We start from the raw sequence: 12290 nt of genomic DNA, 5'->3' as shown, positions 1-12290 counted from the left end.
CATAAGCACATGGGAACAGTCTGGAAGGAATGAGGTCACGCTCCTAATCTTCGCTGCCTCTGGAAGGGACCAGGCTACAGAGCGGCGATAGGGTGTGCGTGCGTGTACACAAGTCAAGTTGGGGGGTACTGGCTTCAACTGTAATGATTTTACTTTTTAACTAAACAATAATGAACAATAAAGCATGTTCCAGGTCAGGGGAGACAGAGGCGATAGGGAAATGCCAAACCACACTCATGAAGAACAAAGAAACACCGTGACGCTCTGCAGTCCGCTGGTGGGTTTTGAGTCTTCACTTTATTACTATGTCACCAGAAGTCACCACCTTCACTGGTTCACCACAAATGGACGGATGTCATAGAGGAGGGTGCCATGGGGCCACTGGATTCACTCGAGAGAGACTTAACCAGGTGGTGTGGGAGTCCAGAGTGGGGGCCCAGGATGGGGACTGCCATTCACTGCGCACACGCACACACACACAGATATATTTGTGGAGCCTTATATTATACATCTTATATATAGAAAATATATATATTTATACTATACACAGGCAGTAACGCTGCGGGCAGGGCGGGGGCACCCAGACAAGGGCTGTGGGCACCTGGGGACGGGGAGTGTCACATTGAGGGGCAGCGCCAGGAGATGGGTGGACACGTCCATCCTCCCACAAACTCTTGTTGGGAGGGGTGCTCCCCCTTTGTGCTCCATAGAGAATCAAAGGGGTCTTGGGCCAAGGCTGGGGGCTCCCGAGGGGTAGTATGGGGGGGTGGTCTTGGTTACATGGGGGAAGCCTGAGATCCCCAACAGACTTTGAAGATCAAGAATCACCTGGGAAGGCTGGAGTGGGGAGCAGATGCTGGGACCCTCTGAGCTGGCCCCAACAGTTACACCCCCAGGTGTGGCAGGAGCCACACCCAGGCAGATGACCTGTGACTGCACAATCAGAGGCTGGAGACCTGGATCTGGAACCTCTAGCTCTGTGCTTAACCATGGACAAGTCACTGTCTTCCTGGCCCAGACTTCACCCCTGTAAGGGTCCTCGAAGCTCTAAACTCGTGTGGAACTCAGTTTTCCTTGGCCCTCTCTAGTACTCGATGGGAGGAGGGGGTCCAAACTCAGCGAGGTCAGACTGCAGGGGTGCCCTTCTCCAAGGAAAGGCTTGGAAGCAGGGGGGAGGCAGAGGAGGGGCAGCAGGGAGGGAAAGGGGGTGCCACTGACCTGTGAGCACTGGCTCCAGGCTTGAGGCCTCCAGGGGATTGTCCCCAGCCAACAGAAGCAGCAAGACTTGCCCACCGACCACTCAGAAGGGGAGTCAGGAGCCCTGGGTCTCAATTAAATCCTGTGCTCCACATCTCTGGTCCTCTCTTTCTCACCCACCAGGGCACAGCCTGACCCCAGATGGGGTCCTGCCTGGGCGGCACCCCAGGACTAGTGGGGAATGCTGAGTGAAATGACTCAGCACCCCCATTCCTGGCAGGGGGTCTGGTAAACCTTCCCATTCTGGGGTGGCAGGGAGACGCTGTAATAAATATGCAGTACCTTGCTCTCTCACCCAGCATCACCAGCAGCTGGTCAGTGCCAGGGGAACAGACAGGCAGCACCCTGGGGTCTCCCCAGCAAGGGAGGCTTTTGATAGGGAGGAGACGAGGGGGAGGACTTCTCATAGCATCCTGTGTGGACACCAAACTTCTCTTTGCCAGAAACAGACCACATCCACCTGCACCCTGACCTGCTTTGCAAACCTCTGGTCTAGTGCAGCTCCACTGCTCAACTTGGAGGATACCAGAGTCCCAGCCTGTTCCAACCTGGGCCACCTGGGGGAGCCCCTTCCCCAGACGTGGAAAGTTGAAGTCCCCAACAAGCAGCTGTCATCCGGCTGTCTGGGGTCCTCTCCTGTCACCGCTGCCCCGTGGGAGGACTTGATCAGACCTGATCCATGCTCCACTGCTAACTCACTCGCGTGCTGAGCCTCAGTTTCTCCTTCTGTTAAGTGGGGGCAATGATGCTGCTTCTCTGCCAAGGAAATTCCCGCTCCTTCCCTCACTGCCACACTAACACCTACCCATCCTCGGGCCCCTCCGTGGGAACCTGCATCCATACAGCTGTACTCACACAGCGCCTGGCCCCTGTAAGGGACCCTGGGTCCAGCGGTCGGTTTAACGCTCATCTCTGAGGATAGTCAGCTCCTCAAGGGCAGACACCCCACCCTCTGTGTTCCCGCCACAAATGCCCCATCACTGCTGAGTCAACAGGCAAGTGGGTGGCTATGACCTGCCTCTTAGGGTTCTCGTGGGGGCTGGTGGTGGGAACACCCAGCACTGTGCCAACCCACAATCCCGCTGCCCCACTCCCCGAGGCAATGGCAGGTGGACACCGTCCCCACAGTCTCCCCGCTTCAAGGTCTGCCCATCCTATAAGGCTCAGTGGAGAGCCTGCATTGTCCAAGAGTCCCTCCTCACACCCCCCGTGCCTCGGGGGACACCTGCCACCCTCTCCCCTGACCTGTGGCCTCCCCCAGACTTCCATGCCTGAGGGGCTCTTGCCACTCATCTTGGGGACAGTCTGTCCCACGGCAGCAGCTTCCAGGTGGAGGCCAAGCTGGGTCTAGAGCCCTGTCTTCCCACAGGGAGCCCAGTCACTTGGCAGGCCTTCTGGAAGACCTTGGCTTGGCCATCCCCGCCCCTCGGCCCCAGCTGACCCCGGATGAAGGAAAGATGACACAGTGCCCCAGATCAGTTCTGTTTCCTGGGAGGTCGCAGGGGCAGGGAAGGGGGCACCTGCTGGGTGGCTGGGACCAAGTAGCCCAGGCAGCAAGCCCAGCTCTGCCACTCACTCACTGTGATCCTGGGCCGGGCACTCCCTCTCCAGGCCTCCTTGTCCACCTAGCCCCAGGCAGGGACTTAGCACGCCACTCCTAGAGGCAGGGACAGTAGTCATTCCGTCGGGAGGCCGTGAAGGCCTGTTGGAGCTCCTGGGAGGATGCACACAGCTTGGAGTGGTACATGGGAGCCAGGCCGGCCCACTCAGCTCTCTCGCCCGGGAAGGCGGCCAGGGCAGAGGCCGGCGGGATGTGGGGAGAGGGGCCTGGAGGCAGGGCTGTCCCGCTGGGCGGAACAGTCGGGGCAGAGCAGGCCCCTGGCTTGCAGCAGAATCAGGGTGTCTCACGGGCTGAGGTCCCCAAGGCCTCCCAGAGGGACTGTAGCACTGAGCAGCGGAGCCCCGGGCTCGGGGATGGGAGATGGTGGGGACCCTGGGGGACAGAAGGTGCTCTGCAGTCGGGTAGCCTGTGGTGGCCCCACTTCTATCACTGGCTGCCTGAGTGCCCTGACCTCGCCAGGCCTCAGTTTCCTCAACCATAAAATGGAGGCGGCCCAACACTCCGAGCAGGGCAGGGGTGTCACTCCTAGCAGGTGACAGCCCCCAGCGTCCTGCGGGTACTCACACCCCGCAGTCAAACCTTCCCAGCATCCTCCCGGTGGAACATTCTCTCCATTCCTTCCTCTGGTTAAGAGCAGGGCCTCCTCCACATCCCCTCTTCCTCGTCTCTGGGGACCATCTGCCCTAGCACTCGTGCCAAGCACAGGCCTGACATACAGCAGGTGCTCAATGAAGGCCTGCAGACATAAGGAACGAACGCAACCCCCCAGGGCGCTGCACACCTGCACACACGTGGACACCCCCAACCCCTCACTGCCCCCCCCCCACCCGAGCGGCCCTGGACCTCAGTGGGACCACCTGGAGGTGCCGGGCAGGGCAGCCAGGGAGGGAGCAGGGGGGCTGGGTGTGGAGGGAGGGGGCAGGGGGCAGCTGGGGTGGCTCAGGGGCAGGCGGGGGGCAGGTGGTCCCTGTGGCTCAGTAGCCCTGCGACTGGTAGCCCTGGGGCTCGGGCTCGAAGGCGCTGGCCGGCTGCTGGTAGGTGCCGCCCATGCTGGTGGGCTCTGGCCCGGTGCTGGGCTCCACGTAGGGGGCGTAAGGCATGCTGGAGTCCTGGCTGGGGTCCATGTAGTCCTGGGAGAAGAGGGCCGAGTCGGCGCCAATCTGGTACCTCTGGAAGGCCAGCACAGCCTGGCCCGCCTGGGGACGGGGGTTGGCAGGGACAAGGACAGGCGGGAGGGGGTGGTTAGGGGAGAGACAGACAAGAGCACTGGGTTAGTAGAGGTTAGTCCACAGGACATGGACAGTAGAGGGTTAAATATCCTCAAAACACGCTTGAGGGGGAATGGAGGAAAGCTGTCCTCAGAAGCCAGCCCAGAACCACACTGTCCGGCCAATAAGAACTTCGGAGATCACTTGCCTGATGACCCCTAATGCCAAAGGTTAGTGAGGGTAAAAAAAATTCTAGAGTCTCCACTCTGGAGTGTTAAAATGGCCTAAGCCCCATAATATCCTTCTCCAACTGTGTTCTTAGGATGTTAGATGGGATGGAGAAAAAAATTTCTTGGTGGGACAGAGAAATGTTGGCCTCTCCTAAAAGTTATCCTGTCCCTCTTGCAGCTAGGCATAGCCATATCACTAAGCTCTAGCCAATGCGTCGGCCCCAAGTTCCCTGTCTCACCCTTTGACTTGATGCCTGGAATGCAGACATGAGAGCTGGCACTGTAGCTGCCATAATGGACCATGAGGTCCATGAGGCAAACTGTAGGGATGGAAGAGGCCTCAGTCACTAAAGACTTCTGGAGTCACTTATGCCAGCCCTGGACTGTCTTCCCAGACTGACTTTTTCAGACCACTGTCATTTGTGATTTCTGTCATTTGCTGCTGAACCTAATTCTAACTGAAATGCTTAATCAAATAAGTTTGGGAAACTGAGTTAAACAGAGGACCATAGGAGTCATCAGAGCTTTGATTATTTCATGTATGCTGGGATCCCCAAGCAAGCAACCACTTATCTGACCACTGAAGCCCTTTTTACATAGAACTCAGTTGGGAAAGACTTATCTACAGCATATACACATAGGTGGGAAACGCTTTTTAAGTAAAAGCAATTACATTATTATTAAGGACAATGAAACTGATCATACCAAGCTAGGGAATAAATTAAACCTGTCATGAAAAGATAGTGTTTACAGGTTTACACTGAAAGCCTTCTCCAGAGGTCTTCCCAACCCAGGTCACCTGCCTGTGATGGGAAAATGCTTATGTTCTACATAATTCTCTTTGGGGGCCAGGAAGACTGAGGCCTAGAAAAGGGGGCCTCATGGCAGAGTCAGTGCCAGAACCCAGATCTGAACATAGGGGTCCTGCCCCTCCCTAGGCCAGGGCCCTCCCCATCTCCTTCCTTTTGATCAGCCAGTTGACAAGGCCCTAAGTCAACCAGGAACCTGAGAGGGCCAACAGATGAGAGGCAGGGGCAAAGTGCCAGGGGCCTCGAAAAGGCAGACCAGGCCTCAAGGAGGCGGGCTGAGGAATCAGGAGTGGCCCTTTTGTATTTTCTATGATGCTGGTATGAGGTCCTGGCTACAGGGTGCTCAGATGCAGGAGCCTGGGGAAGGGAGGTGGAAAGCCCCTCCCCCACCCAGGGTAGAGCCCACGTCTTCAGCACCCTTGAGCCATCAGCGAGTCCACAAGAGCACAAAGGGAACGATGAATGAGTCCCTGAGAGGAACTTCTGCAGACATGGTCCTCCCGAGCTCCCTGACTCTACTGCTGTCCTGCATGAAGGCAGAGGCCTGGAGCTGATGACCTTCGCAGACCCTTCCAGGGCAGGACTCTGGCTACAGGCAGCTAGTGCTATCTCTGCAGTCACTCCTTCACCTCAGCTGAGTTAAGGACTCTCTGAACCATCCAGTTCAAAGAGCCACAGACAGGAACCATGGAGGGGGTGTGGGCCCCTGCTGGGCCTGGGTGCAGAGGTGAGGCTGGGAGTTCTGTTCAGAGCCCAGGGACCTAGTGGTCCACCTGGCTCTGCTTCTTCAGAGCAGGCGCACTCTCTGCGGCATCTCCACTGCGCAGGGCTTTGTCCCGGGGGCCAGTCTGTGTTCCAGGGCAGCTGAGGGCCCCAAGGAGGGAACCTGTGCCGGACTGGAGGCCAAGGTCCTTTGGAAGATCAGGGATTCACCACACAGGAATCACTTCCAAAGGAGAAGTTATGAAGGTGTCCCTGACTCCTTGGAGAGAATGAATGAATGAACAAAAGAAGTGACATTTATTGAGCATCTCTGTGCCAAGCCCTGTGCCAACCTTCGTTTCATCTGCACAACAGCCCTGAGAGGTTGGCTCATTATCACTCCTCAGTCCAGGGAGGTAGACTGAGGCACGGAGTGGTGCATGGTTCTGCCCAGGGTCCCGCAGCACACGAGAGCAGAGTCAGACCAGGAGTCCTCTGCTGTGCTGGGCCAGGCGCCTCTTGGCAGCCAGCCTCCATGGGGGCTGTAAAATTGGCCTTCATATTGCAGCTGTGAGAGGGGCTCTCAGCCCTTATGGAGCCACCTCCAACCTGTGGCAGTGAGTTTGAGAGAGATTTAGGTTTGTCTGTCTTCCCATCCCCAGCCTGTGGGCTCCTGGGGCCAGGAACCACCTCTGATTCATCACTAGGCACAGAACAGTTGCTCAATAAATGTTTACTGAATGAACAGACACGTGAAAAATCAACAAAGGAGGTGATGAGGAAGTGGTGAGCCTTAAGTGGCCCCTCTAGCCAGCCTTCCGCTACCCTGCACGCCCTGGCATCTTGGCTGGTCCAGGCAGTGGGCTGCCCTTCAACCTTGCCACTGGGCATATACTTAGGGCTTCCTGCTTCTGGAAGCTGTGCAGGCCTACGGCTGTGCCGAGGCGGGAAACAGCGTGTTGTATTCCTCCTGGAAGGTAAGGTCCTTGAATCTCCGCACGGCCAAGGCTGCAGTCAGGCTCTGCCAGGAGAGAGCAGGGGTGAGGCCGGCGGGGAAGAAGAGGGGGCAGGCAGAGGCGCCATCAGGGAGGTTGGCTTCAGGGGGCCCAGTCGGCACCTGTCCATCAGCCATTCAGACTCCGCCCCTGGAAGTCCCGGTGACCAATCACGCACTCCTCCTCTGCAAGCCCCGCCCCAGGGGAAAAGGGGAAACAGGGAAGGCTGGCTGCAGCAGTCTCACAGGATTGGCCGGTGCTGGTGCCTATATACAGCCCCGGGGGGCTTCTTGCAGAAGGCCGAGGACAGCTCGAAGGCCTGCAAGGGAGGGGGTTGTGGGAGGGGAAGGGAGAACCCTTGGGAAGGGGGAAGGAAGCCCATATGACCCTAGATATCTGCAGGAGGGAGACGGGAGAAGAAAAAATATGTTGGGAGGACAGGGAACCAGTGGGAAGGAGGGGTCAGTCACGCTGCCATGCCGACTGGCGCGCGAGACCACCAGATCCAAAATCCACAAACGGGGTGACCTCTGGCCAGGGGCGCCCAGAGACATGCTTTTTTTGACCTACATACATATGTGGAGGTCAAATATATATGTATTTTTAACACGAAAAGATCAGAATCCACATAGAAGTTCAGATTCCTGGCCTCCCTGGGAAAATCAGAAGCCCTGGCCTCTGTGGGTCCCCAGTCCTGCTCAGAACAGGGGCCGGGTAGAGGGTGCCCTTTCAGGATGTTGTACACCTGCCGCCGGCTCCACTCAGGCCTTCTCTCATTCTGCCTGCCAGATGGGCACCTATATTTGTGATACAGCCCACTGCAAACCCAATCTCCCCGTTTTACAGACAGGAAGGCAGAGGCCCAGAAAATCAGGAGAAGCCCCAAGATTCAACCCAGGTCTCCTGACTCTCAGCCTCTGCTCCTTCTCAGCCTTGAACCTCAAAGCCTTATCTTTCCATCTAGGCCTCAGCCTTCTCGTCTGTAAAAGGGAACAGTAAATAACTACCACTCAATGACCAGAGTGGTTAGGAGGGGAAGCTGTTCCCACAGGAAGGGTGCCCTGCACCGGAGCCAGGGTCTGCTATCAGCCCCGACCGTCCTGGCTGGCAAAGGGCAGCGGTCTACCTCCTCAGGGAGCAGCCCCACTGTGTGCATTGAGGCCGGAAGCAGAACAGAGACCCTGGCTGTGCTCAAAGGCCACCCGCCCGGGAGCTCAGCTGGGGCGGGCGGGTGTGGCCTGGCTGGACGGTGTACTCACCCACGTGAAGATGGAGAAGAAAGAGAAGGCGATGGCGGCCCGGGCCGCGTCCGTCCCCTCGTTCAGCGGGTTGTCCTTGGGCTCAGAGACCTGCCATTGGTTGGCCAGGAAGCAGAAGCCCACGAACCAGAGGAAGGCCCAGAAGGCTGGGGTGGGTGTGGGGCCAGGCAGCCCACGTGGGCGGAGAGGGCGGGTGGGGAGGAGGAGACAGAGAAAAAAAACCAAGGAACCGGGGAGGTTCAAGGGCGAGTCTCCCACGCTCCCCACCCACAGAGGGAGAGGAGGTGGGGGGGTCAGAGTGCGGGGAGCACGGGAAAGCACAGGGGAGAACAGAGAGGCCGGCCAGACCCAGAGCAGGAGAGAGACCCGGGGGAAGGAGGCAGCCAGGCCGGGAGCAGAGTCAGGGAGGGGCGGGCAGTGAGAGAGGGAGGGATGGGGAGAGACAAGAAAAGTCAGTGAGCCTCGGCCGTGCTGCTCTAAGCTCAGCCAGCACAGGCTTCCCGGCTCCATCCCTGACTGACCAGTGGTCCAGCCTGAGGCCCGCACCTCTTCTGTGAGGGGCGGCCACCTGACCCCCCCCACCACCCGGCTGCAGCCTCCCAGAGAACTGGACCGGGGAGGACGAGGGGACACGTCTGTTTGCAGTCCCACAGAGCCTTGAGATGCCTGAGGGTTCCTTTGAGAGCCTAGGTCTGGGAGTTTTTAGGGTGGGAGCCTTGTGGGGACAAGTTCTTCTCTGTATGCCTACAGTCTACCTAGAGAACCCCAGAGCTGCTCCGGATGAAGAGCGTGCATGCCCAAGGGCTGGCACCTAGAGCCCAGCTCCTCCCAGAGGCACTGCTGGGGAGCCCTGGGGCTCCGTGGAGCACAGTTTGAGAACTACTCGCGGCATATCTGTACCTTCAAGTCGAAGGGGCCCCAAGCCTCACTACCTGCAGACCAGGCACATCCTGAGAGTCCTGGAAGCGGCTGGAGGGGCCCCAGACGGAGACCTGAGTGCCCCAGGCCAGGGACACCAAGCCCAAGCCTCCTCAAATCAGTCTCTCAAACTCACTGGGACAGAGGCCAGGGCACCTCTGCCAAAGTCACTTATGAAGGGCAAGGGCAGCTCCCCAGCCCCCAAGGGTGCCTCCCAAGGCACCTACTGTGTGCAGGGCCTTTGGCCATCGCCCAGCTTAGTTCTCACGGGGCTCCACCAGGGAGGGGGGCCAGAGGAGGCCAGTGAAAGCAGAGGAACCCCCTCCAGACATTGTGTTCCTACTCTGCCGTGAGCTGTGGGCTGTCTTGGGGTCTCGGGCCCCGCCCTGGTCCTACATGACCCTGCTGCCAGCCTTGTGACCCCAAGTCTGTCCCTTTGCAACAGCCTGCAACTCGGTTTCCCCATCTGGAAAACAGGCAGAAGGGTGGCAGCCACCTCCCAGGTGTGTGTGAGGCTGAGCAGGATCACGGTCAGGAGAGCCCCCTGCAGACTCTGTGCTGCTGGCGGGGGGAGGCAGGCACAGTACCCACTGGGGTGGGGCTCACCCGAGACGCCGATGTCGGACAGGACAGCCTTCTTCCGGTCCTTGACGCTGCTTATCTGGGGGAAGTACACGTCCAGGGCCAGGTAGAGCAGGCAGGTGAGGAAGGCGAGCACGCCCACGGTCACGCCGTAGCCGCAGGCGTTGGGGTTGCGGTTGTAGATGCAGAACTCCTCGCTTTCTGAGGGGCTGTTGAGGTAGCCCTCGTTCACGATGGAGCCGAACACCACGATGGAGAACACCTGTGGTGACAGGGGAGGGGTGGGGGTGGCCGTGAGACCTGGGCAGGCCCCTCCTAGGACCAGCCCAGGGTGGGGGGTGGGGGGGCAGGAGGGGAGGGCTACCAACCACCTCGCCGGCTGCCTGCCCCTCTGTGAGCCCTCTTCACCCCAGTCACAGGGCCGAGGTGAGGCAGGCAGGTCAGAGGGGGAGGCCCAGAGAGGGAGGGAAACTTGCCTGGGGTCACACAGCACAGGTGGGTCAATCACTTCCTTCTCCAGCTGGAGGCACTGAGGACCCCCCGCACCAACCACAGATGTGGCCCCACTCCCCTTCCAGCCAGGTGCTAAGAGGCCTTCCTGGGCCCTGACACCAAGGTTCCTCTAGGACTGGACCCAGCCTCCCAGAAGAAGCGGTCTCAGCCCTCCAGGTGGTGAACCGCCAAGCCCGCAAGCCCCTGGCTGATTCTGGCATGAGCCAGCCCCATCATGGGTTCTGTGGAATGACAGGCTGTCCTGGGGTCTCAGGCCCTGTCCTTGGTCCCACCCTTCCCTGATGCCCAGGCGCTGACAAGCAGAAAGAATGACAAATGAACAAATACACCAGTTACGAATACACCAGTTACAACCCTGTCAATTACAGGGCAACTTGCAGGACCCCAAGTGTAACAGGTGTTACCTCCTTTAACGCCCCCAACAACCTCCAAGACTATTTCAGCTGAGTTGGCTGCCAGCAGGGGTGGCCCCTCCTGACCCTACCTCCTGGTATCTACATCCTTGTGCTATCCCCTTCCCCTTGACTGAGGGCTGAGCCTAGCAAGTTGCTTCTAAACAAAACAGAGTATGGCAAGAAGTGACGGGATGTCACTTGTGTGAGGAGATTACAAAGCCCCGGCCTCGGTCAAGCTCCTGCTCTCCGGCCCCTCCTTGCTCGCTCTGAGGGAAGCGGCTGCCAGGATTTGAGCTGCCTTATGAAGAAACACACGGACGTGGAACTGAGGGAAGTCTCCAGGCAACAGCCAACAGGGAACGCGGCCCACAAGGAATGAGGCCTGCCAGCGCCATGTAAGTGAGCCTGAGGGCAGACCTACCCTCAGCCTTCAGATGAGACCGCGATGGCGAGGCAGTGGCACCTCACTAAGCAGGTTCCCGGCCATGGAAACTGTGAGAATCCAGCGCTTTTGTTGTTGTTTTTCACGTGTGCTTTATCTACTTGGCTGCATCAAGTCTTAGCTGCAGCATGCAGGATCTTGGTTACCGTGTGCAGGCTTCTCTCTAGTGTTGGTGTGTGGGCTTCACTGCTGCACCGCATGTGGGATCTCAGTTTCCTAACCAGGGATTGAACCAGTGTCCTCTGCATTGGAAGGCAGAGTCTTAACCCCTGGACCAGTAGGGAAGTCCCCGAACACTGCCTGTTTTAAGTCATTGCATTTGGGGGTGTGGTGTGACGCAGCAGCAGCTAACGAATACAATCAGTATCGTTGGCATTCTGCAGATGAGACAAGGAAGGTGAAGGTGTTAGTTTGTGTGCCCAGAGTCACACAGCTGGGACGTGGCGGAGCTGGCTTCAAACCCAGCGACCTGATCCTGAAGTCCATGCTTCTTCCTCCTGCCTCTCACCTCCCCTGAAACTCTGACGATGAAGAGGCCCACCCACAGTCAATGGACATACAGACAGGAAGACAGAGCCTCAGATGTGGCCTGCAGTGAACGTGAGGTGCAGCTGCATAGAACTTTTTTTTTTAACTTTTTATTTCATTCTGAAGTATAGCTGATTAAGCTTCCCCGAAGGCTCACTGGGTAAAAGAATCTGCCTGCAATGCAGGAGACACAGGAAATATAGGTTAGATCCCTGGGTTGAGAAGATCCTCTAAAGAAGGAAATGGCAACCCATTCCGGTATTCTGGCCTGGAGAATTCCATGGACAGAGGAGTCCGGCGGGCTACAGTCCATGGGGTCGCAAAGTCAGGCACAACTGAGCAACTAAGCACATAGCTGATTAACAAAGCTGTGAGGTTTCGGGTGGACAGCACAGGGACTCAGCCACACACACATGCATCCATTCTCCCCCAAACTCCCCTCCCATCCAGGCTGCCGCGTAACAGACTTCCCTGTGCCATAAAGTACGTCTTTCTTGGTTATCCATTTTAATGCAGAGGATTTTAATTGCCCATTTCCCACTTCACTTTGCTTTCCAATTTTTCCACAATGAGGAACTATAATTTCAGTGTGAACCAGATACATTTTTGTCCTTAGCTAACACCTTAGATGGGTAGAGACTCCATGGCAGGTGTGAGAAAAAATATGAGAAGCATCATTTTTTTAATTGTATCTTTAAGATGTCTACACATGGATTTTATAACAGACTAGATACATCAGTGCAGTAGTAATATATATATAAAACAAATCTACATTTTTTATTGAAGTATAATTGTATATTATATAAGTTATAAGTATATAATATATACTTG

At 57.3% G+C, this 12290-nt stretch overlaps 1 protein-coding gene across 4 annotated transcripts in view; it reads right to left on the bottom strand.

The window, feature by feature from the left end:
- Positions 1-278: 278 nt before the first annotated feature.
- The window catches only part of SYNGR1 (synaptogyrin 1), a 30375-nt gene continuing 18363 nt past the window's right edge, over positions 279-12290 (bottom strand). Inside the window, exons 2-4 of one of the 4 annotated variants that reach the window (XM_086402915.1) lie at positions 9606-9843; positions 8082-8227; positions 279-4074 (exon numbers count right to left, since the gene is read on the bottom strand). In XM_086402915.1, the coding sequence (XP_086259041.1) occupies positions 3853-4074; positions 8082-8227; positions 9606-9843 (606 nt within the window). In that variant the 3' untranslated portion in view covers positions 279-3852. Of the gene's footprint in view, positions 4075-6545; positions 7142-8081; positions 8228-9605; positions 9844-12290 lie in introns of those variants that run through there. The other 3 variants (XM_086402916.1, XM_086402918.1, XM_086402917.1) reach the window with 3 other exon arrangements.

The sequence above is a fragment of the Bos grunniens genome, chromosome 5 (assembly GCF_055505025.1).
Source record: "Bos grunniens cultivar Pamir isolate PY7600 chromosome 5, Bosgru_T2T1.0, whole genome shotgun sequence".
Taxonomy (NCBI): domain Eukaryota; kingdom Metazoa; phylum Chordata; class Mammalia; order Artiodactyla; family Bovidae; genus Bos; species Bos grunniens.
The sequence above is the reverse complement of the archived record's forward strand: the minus strand, read 5'-3'. Positions and strand labels throughout refer to the sequence as shown.